Source organism: Puma concolor, unplaced genomic scaffold (assembly GCF_028749965.1).
Source record: "Puma concolor isolate L17-30 unplaced genomic scaffold, mPumCon1.1.hap2 unalloc_scaffold_35, whole genome shotgun sequence".
In the NCBI taxonomy this organism is placed as follows: Eukaryota; Metazoa; Chordata; class Mammalia; order Carnivora; family Felidae; genus Puma; species Puma concolor.
Window position 1 is genome coordinate 83,727 of NW_028240242.1, and position 11,045 is coordinate 94,771.

Consider the following 11,045-nt stretch of genomic DNA (forward strand, 5'->3'; position numbering starts at 1 on the left):
GCCTTCAGAGATGAAGAGCTCAACAGGGAGTTGCACTTGCCCTAATCCAGACTCCTACCCCCTAGTCCCATTGACTCCCACGAGAGAGGACCCCCTATCGCCACAAGCGGGGTGAGATCTCCCCCTCCCCATCAGAGGGTGCAACTCTGCCACCAGGGGCGGGGCGGGGCGCGGCGCGGCGGGCTGGGCAGGGCAGGAGAGCAGGTGCGGAGGGGGGAGGCAGGAGGCCTGTGTTCACCTGCTGCTTCCACTCTCAATCCCTTCAACACCGTCCCCTGCTGGCCTCCAGCAACTCAGGCCCACCACCCTGACTCTCCCTGGAATGTTTCTCTGGAGTCTCAGGTCCCTTGTACTTCATTTTCACAGGCAGGAATGATTCCTCCTGCTCATGGCTGCCACTTCCCTGGCCCTGCCTTGACACTTGCCCACAGCCGCAGGTCCACGCTTTCCTTCCTTCCTTCCTCCGTTCGTTCGTCCTTCGTTCCTTCTCACCTCCACCCGCCAACCACCAACCCAGTCAGACCTCCATGGGCACTCAGGGCGCCCCCCCTCTCGACCTGAACCACTCCCCACCGCCTGAGCCTAACCCCCTACTCGATCTGGGACCCTCCTCTTCCAGGGAACCAGGGTCCAACCCAGAAAGCCCACTCCTGAGGCCTCCAGACCGCAGCCGCAACGGAGCCCAAGAAGAAGCCCGGAGCCCCAGGGCGGGGGGAGGGTTCTCATGGGAGGGGAAGACAGAGAGGGGCAGAGGGGAAGGCCACGTGCGACCTTGTCGCTAGGGTCCCTACCTTGGAAGCACCGCGACTGAGGCAGGTCCTGGAGGGAGGCTGTGTGTCTCAGCTGCTCCACCTTTAGGCTTCTCCCAGATGGACTTTCAAGGGCGCCGGGGGGGGGGGAGGGGGGGGCATCGCATCGCGCTCTGCCCCAGCCAGTGCTGGCACTCCACCAGCGCGGCCAAAGACCGAGGCGCCCGGGAAGCGCGTCCCGCGCCCTGGCCTCTGGCTCCAGGAGCAGCAGGAGCAGCAGGGCCGCCACCCTCCGAGGCTGGAGGCTCATGGCTCCCAGTCTTCTCCACGCGGGGCCCCGCCTGCGCTCCCGCCAGCGCTCCCGCGTGCACTAACGGTACCCCAACCGCCAAAGCCACGGCTGCCGGGTCGCAGGCGCCAGGCAGCAGCATGTCCCAGGTCGGGGGCTGAGGTGGGCGTCAGTCCCTGGCTGGCCCAGACACTTGGGGGTTTGGGGCGGCAGGCGGGCTGGGAGCCAACTCACAGCACCGCTGAGACCTCAGCTGTGTCCCTCTCCAGGCTCCGGCCCTGGCCCACGCGCATGCGCGCCCACGCGCATGCGCGCACTCGCGCGCGCGCTCCCGCACACCTGCTTGGGCCCAGGATCCAAGCCGCCCCATCCCCCCACCCCCGCCACCCCACAGGGGGCACAGCTCCTGGGCACCAGGGTCTGCACCACCGCACCTCCCTGTGCCCACCAGATGCTCTGACCGACTGCCCGCCAGCCTGACAGCCGCGAGCCAGGCAGAGGGCTCCAGACACCAGGCCAGTGGGACAGGGACCGGCAGGTGTCTCCTCCCAAGGTGGACACCTCCCTGTCACCCCTCAAGAGACCCAGGAACCTTTTGCATTGCTGGTTTCCCAGGGACGTGGCTGCACGTGAACCCAGTGATCCCTCTTGCATCCTAGGCCTCTGTGTTTCTTCTTCACTCTGCCTCCCATTCCCGCCAACCGTGGCCATCTACAGCCGTGCACCCTCCTCGCTCGTCACCCGTGACCGCAAGGGCAGCCCTAAGGGACAGGGAGACACGCTGGGCACACGAGACTCCTTCCACCTCCCTTCTCCTTGAAAGGCCGGTGCTTTTCAGCTCTGCATGCCCTTCCCATGGCCCTACCTGGACCGCACCACCAGCGGTCCCACCCTCAAGTCCACCCTGCCACCGCTGACTGTGGCACGTCCTTCAACTCTGTGGAACCGCCTGTCCACCTCCACTACCTCCCAACCCCCGTGTTTTCTTCACAGTGTGCCTCAGATCCCAACTCCTCCGTGCCATTTTTCTTTTCTTGGGTTTCCATTGCTTTTCAACGTTTCTTTCTTTTGGTGAGAGAGAGAGAGAGAGAGAGAGAGGCCATCACCCATGCGATTGTGCAGCAAGCATCGACTGAACGTGCAAGGTGTACCAGACCCTGCTCTGGTCGGCGAAGTGTAAGTGAACACAGATATATGGAATTCTTCCCATTTAACTGGCTAACTGGGCTGCAGTTTCAATATTTACACTATACTTGCGGTCATGTGGTTTATGAGTTTTCGTACTTGAAAACAATCCATCTTAAGAGGCACTTCATTGACTTCTCAACCACCAGTCGTTTACTTTCTACTGGCCTAGATCTTAATGGAATTTCTTTAAATGTTTTTGAATGGTTATTTATTTTTGAGACAGAGGGAGACAAAGCGTGAGTGGGGGAGGGGCAGAGAGAGAGGGAGACACAGAAACGGAAACAGCCTGTCAGCACAGAGCCCGATGCGGGGCTCGAACCCACGAACCGTGAGATCATGTTCTGAGACGAAGGCGGACGCTCAACCCACGGAGCCACCCTGGCGCCCCGAGACTCTCATATATCTTACTACTATATGTCTGTAAACTCACTAATTACGATTTTTTACTTATTGTTTTCCTAATTCTTGTATTTAAAAGTCAATGATCCTTCACTTCTTAAAGATATTCAGAGATAGCGATACAAGGTCATATTCATTAATATGTAGACATCACACACAAACACACACATAGATGTTTACTCTTCTTACTTCCTTCATACAATGTGTCCCGGAGGAAGAATATTTTCCTGCAGCTCAGGAATTACCTTCGTGTGTTTTGTGGTGCATTTGTAGGGATGCATTTTCTACGATTTGTGCGACATAGGTTCTCACAGATCACTACTTAAAAATCCGTGCCTTTAAAACAAGGAATCAGTGAAAAGGTGGATATTTTAGGCACTCTAGACCAGGCTGATAACATGCTCCCAGGTGCATTTCCTTGTTCTCTTTCCCCTTTATCGCCCCTTGTGCTGCTGGTTGTGCAAGTACCTGATATCCTCGGGAGGGACAAGGGACAAAATGGAGGAACTCTGGGGTCCTCAGTGACCACATGAAGGACTTTAGTCTCCAATCTAAACACACACCCAGCTCTGTCATGTGAGGAAATCTATGGGGACATGCTTTTAGAAATGTGGCGCGTTCTCTGGTAATTCAGCATAAGCTCATACACGTACGAAATGTTAACCCGCAAGATAACTTAGAGATCAGTCTAGTTCCATGAAAATTGGCTGTTTCAGTCAGTGGGGCATGAGACTCTTGATCTTGGAGTGTGATTTCACGCCCCAAATTACGACTAGAGTGGACTCAACAGATATACGATAAAATAAGTATTGGAAAATGACCCAGGTAAATTAGGCTACGATGACTGAGCTGCTAATTGGTGGGTGGGATCCCTTTACGTCCTCAGTCAGCCCCCGGGAATGAGCATCTGAGCATTCACATAGTGCCAGTGCTGGTAAGGCAGCCACGTCTTCCCTCTAGGAGTTCAAGGTCTAGCCAGGAAGATGGAAAGAACACGAAACAAAAATGGGAATGACATGAGCAAGGACTCCATAGAAAACTTCAAGGTGCGACAACTGGGTCCTGAGCTCCCCCAGGGGAGGGTCTGACAAGGCTGTGCTGAGGAAACGTTAATATTTCCTGCCGCAGTGCAAGAACGAGTCAGCCCTGCACAAGTCGAGGGTATGTAGCCCGGCAGAAGGCACAGTGCGGCGGACACTCGGAGGCAGGGGTCGTTGTTTCAGAGGGGACGTGTGAAAGGAGACCGGGGAGACCGGAAAGAGCTGCGGAGGACAGCAGAGAGGGAGGGTGAGGAGGGCCAGGGCCTGGGGCAGGAGGACGTTGTCCCTACTCTGCTCTAGCGCCGTGGGACAATATTCCCCCACCCTTACTGGCTTCCCCATCAACTTCCCACCTCACAGGCCCAGGGGACCAGGAGTTCAGCAGGGCTCAGCTGAGCGCTCCTGCCAGAGCCTCTCAGGAGCTTGGGGCTGCTGTCATCACTCAGACAGAACCTGCTTCACTCAACCCCTGAGCCCACTTCAGGGTGGTGGCAGGATTCAGTCCACATCGAGTGCCTTAGTTCTTCCCTGTCTGTCGTTGTCTCTCAGGGCTAGGCTGTGTGTACCTGTCCATGTCACGACTCAACACGGGGGTTGGTCCCCACTGTCAGGAGCTGAGAGACAACACAGAGAGTGACAGTGAGCACGTGGCCGTGCCATGCACATTTTATCACCTAAACTTGTTTGGTCTGGGGTCACGGTGCCATCTTCTTTGCAACAGAAATCAAACACTACGTCCATACCACACTCCAGGAAGGAAATCCCACAAGGATGTGTTGACAGGATGTGGGCATCCCAGGGAGCCACTGAGGGGAGGAGTAAGTGGAGACCCTGCCAGGGTCAGTGCCTTGCCCAGAATCACAGACTGGTGTAAAGTCAGAAGCCAAGTTGGGCATGACCCCAACTTCATGTCCTCACAATGGGGTCCTGGATTCGACCCAGGATTTCGGAGGGGGTCTGAAAAAGGATGTGTTACTGTCACTGGGTGAAGACACGGAGGTGGTGTGGGGGTGAGGCTGAAGAGGAGCGTCACAGAAGACATCCCGGCACGTTCTTCCCTGAGGAGGACCCCCAGGCCAGGGCAACCCACTGAGTGCCACCCTGTCCCCATCGTATGTACCCAGTGGAAAGGCAGGGAATGGCTCGTGGCACACTACTGACAAAGTCTACGTAAATGAGAGTTCTGTCCTACTAGGCCCCGACTCCAATCCCTTCTGTAGGGATTGCTTTAGAAAGTAGAGAACCTAAGCTCCTAGGAAATGTTTGGCCATCCTTCCCTAGGTGGGGATGTGACCTTCTGGGACCCCAGAAAACAAGCACTGGTAAACACACATACACACACACACTCACGCACGTACGCACACCTGGAAGGACTGTGGGCTGGGATCAGAGGAGCAGCAGAATCAGAGGAGGTGAGAAGTTGAAGTCAATGTGGTTGGATAAACTTCCAACAGGTGACACCGCTGCTCCAATTTCACAGGTATCATCCCACATATGCCTGAGGACATCCTGAGGACATCCTGAGGACATGCTAGAATGATCTCCATTGGGCGGAAAAGACACGGACCATCCCTGAGAAGCACAGTCGCGAATCTGGGACCAGAAAGAGGTAAGAAAGAAGAGTTCTGTCTCAACCCAGATAGGTCTCACAGCTGGGACCCTGGCTGCCCCAGACCTTCCCAGGGGACTGTGGAGAGGGGTGCATTGGTGGAACTGTGTACCGATGTGACATTTCATGGAGAATGGGGGTGAGCAGTCAGCAAAGAGAGGACTATTTGCAAAGGTGTTATCCCACAGGGGGACTCAGGAGGTGGATCCTAGGCAGTGACATCACTTTGCTCACAATGGGCCCCAGGAAAGCTTGGAACTCCTGTAACCTGGCACCCATGTTCTAGGAAGGTCCCATACCAGGCTCACTTGCCTACAGACCCAGAGACTTTAGGATGTTCTCTTGTTGTTTTCCCAGGTACCGGGGCTCTGGATGCCAGAAACCCCAGTGCGCAGGATTACTCAGAGGTTGCAGAGGTTTCCTTAACCCATGCTGGCGATGCCTCACGATGTTTTCCAGGACGTCACATAAGGTAACACAGAGCAGCCCAGAGCAGGCCAGGTCAGGTCAGGTCACAGCTCGGAGCCTTCCCTGGGCACCCCCATCCCCTCATGTTCTGTTTCGGGGAAAGGGGGACATGGGGGCCGGTCCTCCCCGGGACCGGAGCAGGTTCGATGGCAGTGGATGCACGTGTCATGCTGGGAAGGAGGGAAAAGGGATCTCTGAGGTGCCTCTAACCTGTAACAGGTTGAATCCAAGGCCCTCAAGCCACCTTGCTTCTCTCCTCCGTGGGGGAGGTGAGTGCACACTGTGGTGTCGTACCTGGAATGAATTCATATGGGTCTGAGGACAAGTGAAAGCAAGCAGACACGGCTTTGAGGACTCCTGCCTGCCTGCCTGCCTGCCTGCCTGGCTGCCTGCCTGCTGGGCACTGTCTTTACAGAGCCACATGCCACAGATGGAGGAGAAGCTGAATGAGAGCCCCTGCTCTACTTCCCTGAAGGAAAGGAGGAAGCCCCATGCCATCAGCAGGAAGCCGCGCTGGCTCAGGGTGAGTGCAGGTACCAGGGAAACCCAACACCCAGGGCCCAGAAAACACACTGCTGCTCCCCTGGTAGCTCTCGGAGACTCCTGGTCCCAGATGAACCTGGAACCCCATCTGCTCCCCAAACATGCCCTCAGGGCCCAGCCCCTGCAACGGCCAGACACAACGTCACTCTCCACTTAATTGGAAGAAGATCAGAGAAGAGGCGTGAGACCATTTCACGTCCCATTCTGTCTAGAATATATTGGCATTGTTGTACACGTTTCCCCGACGAACGTTCCCAGGTGTCCCGGTTCGCCCGACCATCCTTCCACACCTTCTCCACGTCTGACACACGTTCGTGGGAGCAGGGAGATTTTTACCCAAAGGCCATGGGGCTCAGTGCATTATGTCTAATGCTCTGCACTTTGGTCGCCAAGTAACACGCCCCTGGGGCCCCTCCAGTCAGGAGCAAGGGCCTTACCACCTAGACAACATTCTGGAAATGTGACCACTCACCTCACCCATTCAACCCTTCACAAATGGGGGATTGTGACAGCATTCCCTTCTCTTGCCATGTCACAGTGCTGCACTGAACATCCTACATGTCCTATTATCCTGATCCAACCTCTGCCAGGTACTGTCCCTCTCTTCGGATACCCAGAATGGACTGTACTGTTAGAAATCACAGGGACGCTGCTGTTCATGCAGGGAGGTGCCGTGCATACTCATCTAACAATCTGACCTGAGATTCTTTTTCCTTGATGGTTTTTTAAAAAAAAATATTTGAAATTTATTGCCAAACTGGTTTCCATACAACACCCAGTGCTCATCCCAACACGTGCCCTCCTCAGTACCCATCACCCACGCTCCCCTCCCTCCCACCCCCCATCAGCTCTCAGTTTGTTCTCAGTTTTTAGGAGTCTCTTATGCTTTGGCTCTCTCCCACTCTAAGCTCTTTTTTTTTCTTCCCCTCCTCCATGTGTTCCTGTTAAGTTTTTCAGGATCCACAAAAGAGTGGACACATATGGTATCTGTCTTTCCTTGTATGGCTTATTTCACTTAGCATAACACTCTCCAGTTCCATCCACGTTGCTACAAAGGGCCATATTTCATTCTTTCTCATTGCCACGTAGTACTCCATTGTGTACATAAGCCACAATTTCTTTATCCACTTATCAGTTGATGGACATTTAGGCTCTTTCCATAATTTGGCGATTGTTGAGAGTGCTGCTATAAACATTGGGGTACAAGTGCCCCTCTGCATCAGCACTCCTGTATCCCTTGGGTAAATTCCTAGCAGTGCTACTGCTGGGTCATAGGGTAGGTCTATTTTTAATTGTTTGGAACCTCCACACTGTTTTCCAGAGCGGCTGCAGCAGTTTGCATTCCCACCAACAGTGCAAGAGGGTTCCCGTTGCTCCACATCCTCTCCAGCATCTATGGTCTCATGATTTGTTCATTTTGGCCACTCTGACTGGCGTGACGTGATAGCTGAGTGTGGTTTGATTTGTATTTCCCTGATGGGGAGCGACGTTGAGCGGCTTTTCATGTGCCTGTTGGCCATCAGGATGTCTTCTTTAGACAAGTGTCTATTCATGTTTTCTGCCCACTTCTTCAGTGGATTGTTTGTTTTTCAGGTGTGGAGTTTGGTGAGCTCTTTATACATTTTGGATACTAGCCCTTTGTCCGATATGTCATTTGCAAATACCTTTTCCTAATCCATTGGTGGCTTTGAGTTTTGTTGGTTGTTTCCTCTGCTGTGCAGAAGCTTTTATCTTCATGAGGTCCCAATAGTTCATTCCTGCTTTTAATTCCCTCGCCTGTGGGGATGTCTGATCGGAGATCCTAACGTGTTCAGCCATTTCCCACCTCAAATTCTCGTGTGCATGCCAACATCCTTCTTCAGACACTGGGCACCCAGGTCTCATTCTTGCCACAAGTCACTGACGGCTTGGGGGTTTGGTCTGCATTCTGGACCCCAAGCCTCCTGATGTCCATGGTGCTGTGTCTGACTCTGTGTCCCTCCTGTGTTCTACCTCAGGGTATGAACATCTCACCCATGCCCGACAATGAGAACCGTGAGGAAGGGACCATCGAAGGAAGTTGGATGCTACTGGTACAGCGAGTGGAGCACCTGGTACCTGCTTTCCTGGGTAGAGACCCCTCCTACCTCTTCACATTCTTGAGCACGTACAGAGCTTTTGCTACCACCCAGCAGGTCCTGGAAATACTGTTTATGAGGTGAGCACCCTGCCCTTCACAGCCCAGTGTGTGATTCAGCCCCTGAAAGCTCTGAGTCTCAGGAAAGTCACCAAACGTCCTGGCGTCTCACATTGTGCCTCTGATCCGGGTGGAAACACTCCAGGTCCTCAGTGGGGGCACTGCAGGGAAAGTCACCCTGGCCTGTGGAAGGCTCCGCTGGCAGGGCTGCGTCTCTGCTGGGTCATCTTTGTCCTCTTGCCCACGATCAACTCTCTGCCTCATCCCTCACTGTCGCCAGGTGTTGAGTTGGGCTGTTTTCCCATTGGAAAAGGAGATTGGAGGCTCTATCTGTGTGTCTGAGTCCTGGCTCAAACCAGTCAAGGATGCCCAGGATGAGCAGGACGCCCAGACCCACACCAATATGTGTGATGGAGCTGACTGGGGCCCTATCATTCTTCAAACACGCAGGAAGCCCCACTAGGTGCAGGCACTTCTGTAGGAGCTCACTGGGATCCAATGCGCAGAGCGGACAGTACCCTCCCCTCCAGAGCTCCATTCTAGTCAGCAGTCAGTGACTCTGGATAGGACAAGACGTAGCATCCACACGACAGCTCATATGATGTCCTTCTGGCCTCCTCCAGATACGGAGGCTTCCATTCGGAGGCTGAGGACGATGGCGGACCCCGGGAGCAGGAGAAACTGTGAGTAGGCTGAGCTCAGGCTGGAGGGCCTTCCTTCTCCAAGAGGGCAGTGCTGAGACTGTGCGTGGGAGGGGCTGCAGGACCCAGCATCCCACACGTCTGAGAGTCCTGTGAGAGGGCAAAGTTCTGAGGGCTTTCTCTTGGAAGCAAGGAAAGGGGTCCTGTCCTGTCTGGTAGAGGATGGGCTGTGGGCACAGGGAGGCCCCAGAGAGCGCCAGAGGACCGCGTCAGCCCCTTAGAGAGTCCAACCCCGTCCCCTCCCACTCACAGCCTTGCCTAGACCCCCATCAGGGGACCCAGAATAACGGTTTTGGGGAGCATCACGCTCACCACCTTGGGGAACATCCACAGTGCGTGCTTAGCAAGGGTACAGGAGACACAGTGAGGGCTCAAAGAGCACATATCACCCACACGATGGGAGAACGGTGTCAGCGGGAGGACACCCACATGTGCACTGAGTGCATGAGGCAGCACAGAGGCACAGGTCGTCACGTTGAAGGCATCAGGAGGGTCCCAGCAAGCCCAGGTAAGACACAGAGTCCCCTTGTCCCGTATTTGCGCAGATTTTCATGGAGCGCTAGGGTATGCAGTGAAGGCACTCACTCACCCCGACACCACCCCTCCACTCACGCACGGACTTGAATTCCAGTGGCAGGTAGGCAGCGGGACACAGCGAGGAGTCTGGCTGGCTTCCCCAAGAAGGACAGAGACGACCACATCATTGGTGAAGGGGTTCCCGTCAAACAGAATCTTGACGGTCCCTCTTCAGTGACCAGGTCTCTCGTAGGCGGGACTGCCAACTCACAGGTGGACAACGTATAGAACCACCCTCTGGACATCCAGGAGCAGGAGGCATAGAGGCCGGGTCCCACAGGCCTGTCCTGAGACATCAGTGGGAGGAACACCCCATGGTGATTGTTCTGGCTACTTTTGTATCCCCAGGGCCATCTCCTCCATCCTGGGCACCTGGCTGGATCACTACCCCGAGGAATTTTTCCGGCCTCCAGACTTCACCAGCTTGAAGCTGCTGCGGGCGTATGTAAGGGTCCACATGCCGGGCTCCGAGCTGCAGCGCCGCGCCCGCCTTCTCTACTCATGGCGGAAACACCGTGAGCCCAATGAGCCAGAGTCTCCGGGCGAGGAGGACTCTGGGTGGGAGATGTGGGCGTGTGGAGGGGACGGGCTATGCCACGGAGAACACGTGTCCTGAGACTGCAGGTGGGCCAGGCGTAGGGACTAGTCTCAGATCACTGTTCCATTAGCCTGCCGTCTGGGAGATTTCCTCCTGGTGGGTTCTTTGACTCAGATGACAATGTGTGCGGGAGAGGTTTCCTGCCATGGAATGGCAATCACGGTCATGACACTTTCTATTCTTGAAGCTTTGGCAGCAGCTCTAGAGCCCCGTCCAGACGTGCCTGGGGAGCGAGCCCCCGCTATCTCTGTGGTGCCCACTGCAGCCTCGCGGCCCACGCTGCCTGAAGCCACCAGTTCTCCTGGAGCTCAGCGCGTACGAGAATCGGAGACCCTCACTGCAGCGTCCCCACCAGGACAGGAGGTACTCCCAGCTCTGGCTGACAGTCAGGAGCTGGAAGAGCCACCTGCCCCTTTGGTGGCCCCAGAGCACGAGCAGCCCCCAGCCCCAGCCGGCGGGGTCACGGAAGGGCTGGAGCAACCACCTCCTGCAGCTGAGCAACCAGCCTCAGCTCCCCAACAGCGGCTCATGTCGGCTGCAGCCCCAAAGGAGGAATTCCCTGACCTTGTCATTGCGTTCTTTGTCATTTTAGTATTGGGTATAGGGGTATTTGGTGTCCTTATATACTACCGGTTTATACTTAAAACATAATTTAAGTTTCAAAAAATTTACTCTGATCCTGTGAAATTACAACTTCAAGGATCAGTAC

At 55.2% G+C, this 11,045-nt stretch overlaps 1 protein-coding gene across 2 annotated transcripts; it reads left to right on the forward strand.

Moving 5' to 3' along the window:
* Positions 1-2,115: 2,115 nt before the first annotated feature.
* LOC147571257 (ral guanine nucleotide dissociation stimulator-like) lies at positions 2,116-9,339 on the forward strand. 2 transcript variants are annotated; one of them, XM_086696489.1, is made up of 5 exons: positions 2,116-2,214; positions 5,146-5,274; positions 5,632-5,746; positions 8,283-8,482; positions 9,085-9,339. In XM_086696489.1, the coding sequence occupies exons 3-5, from the start codon at positions 5,723-5,725 to the stop codon at positions 9,146-9,148; spliced, it is 288 nt and encodes a 95-aa protein (XP_086552615.1). In that variant the 5' UTR covers positions 2,116-2,214; positions 5,146-5,274; positions 5,632-5,722; the 3' UTR covers positions 9,149-9,339. The 2 variants fall into 2 exon arrangements, with proteins under 2 accessions (XP_086552615.1, XP_086552614.1); XM_086696488.1 differs by lacking the exons at positions 2,116-2,214; positions 5,146-5,274; positions 5,632-5,746 and adding an exon at positions 5,999-6,265.
* Positions 9,340-11,045: the final 1,706 nt, after the last annotated feature.

Coding starts and splice junctions, on each gene's coding strand:
- LOC147571257 (XM_086696488.1), top strand. CDS start 6,164: ATGCCACAGATGGAGGAGAAGCTGAATGAGAGCCCCTGCTCTACTTCC. Junction 6,266..8,282: donor GGAAGCCGCGCTGGCTCAGG/GTGAGTGCAGGT, acceptor GTTCTACCTCAG/GGTATGAACATCTCACCCAT. Junction 8,483..9,084: donor CTGGAAATACTGTTTATGAG/GTGAGCACCCTG, acceptor GGCCTCCTCCAG/ATACGGAGGCTTCCATTCGG.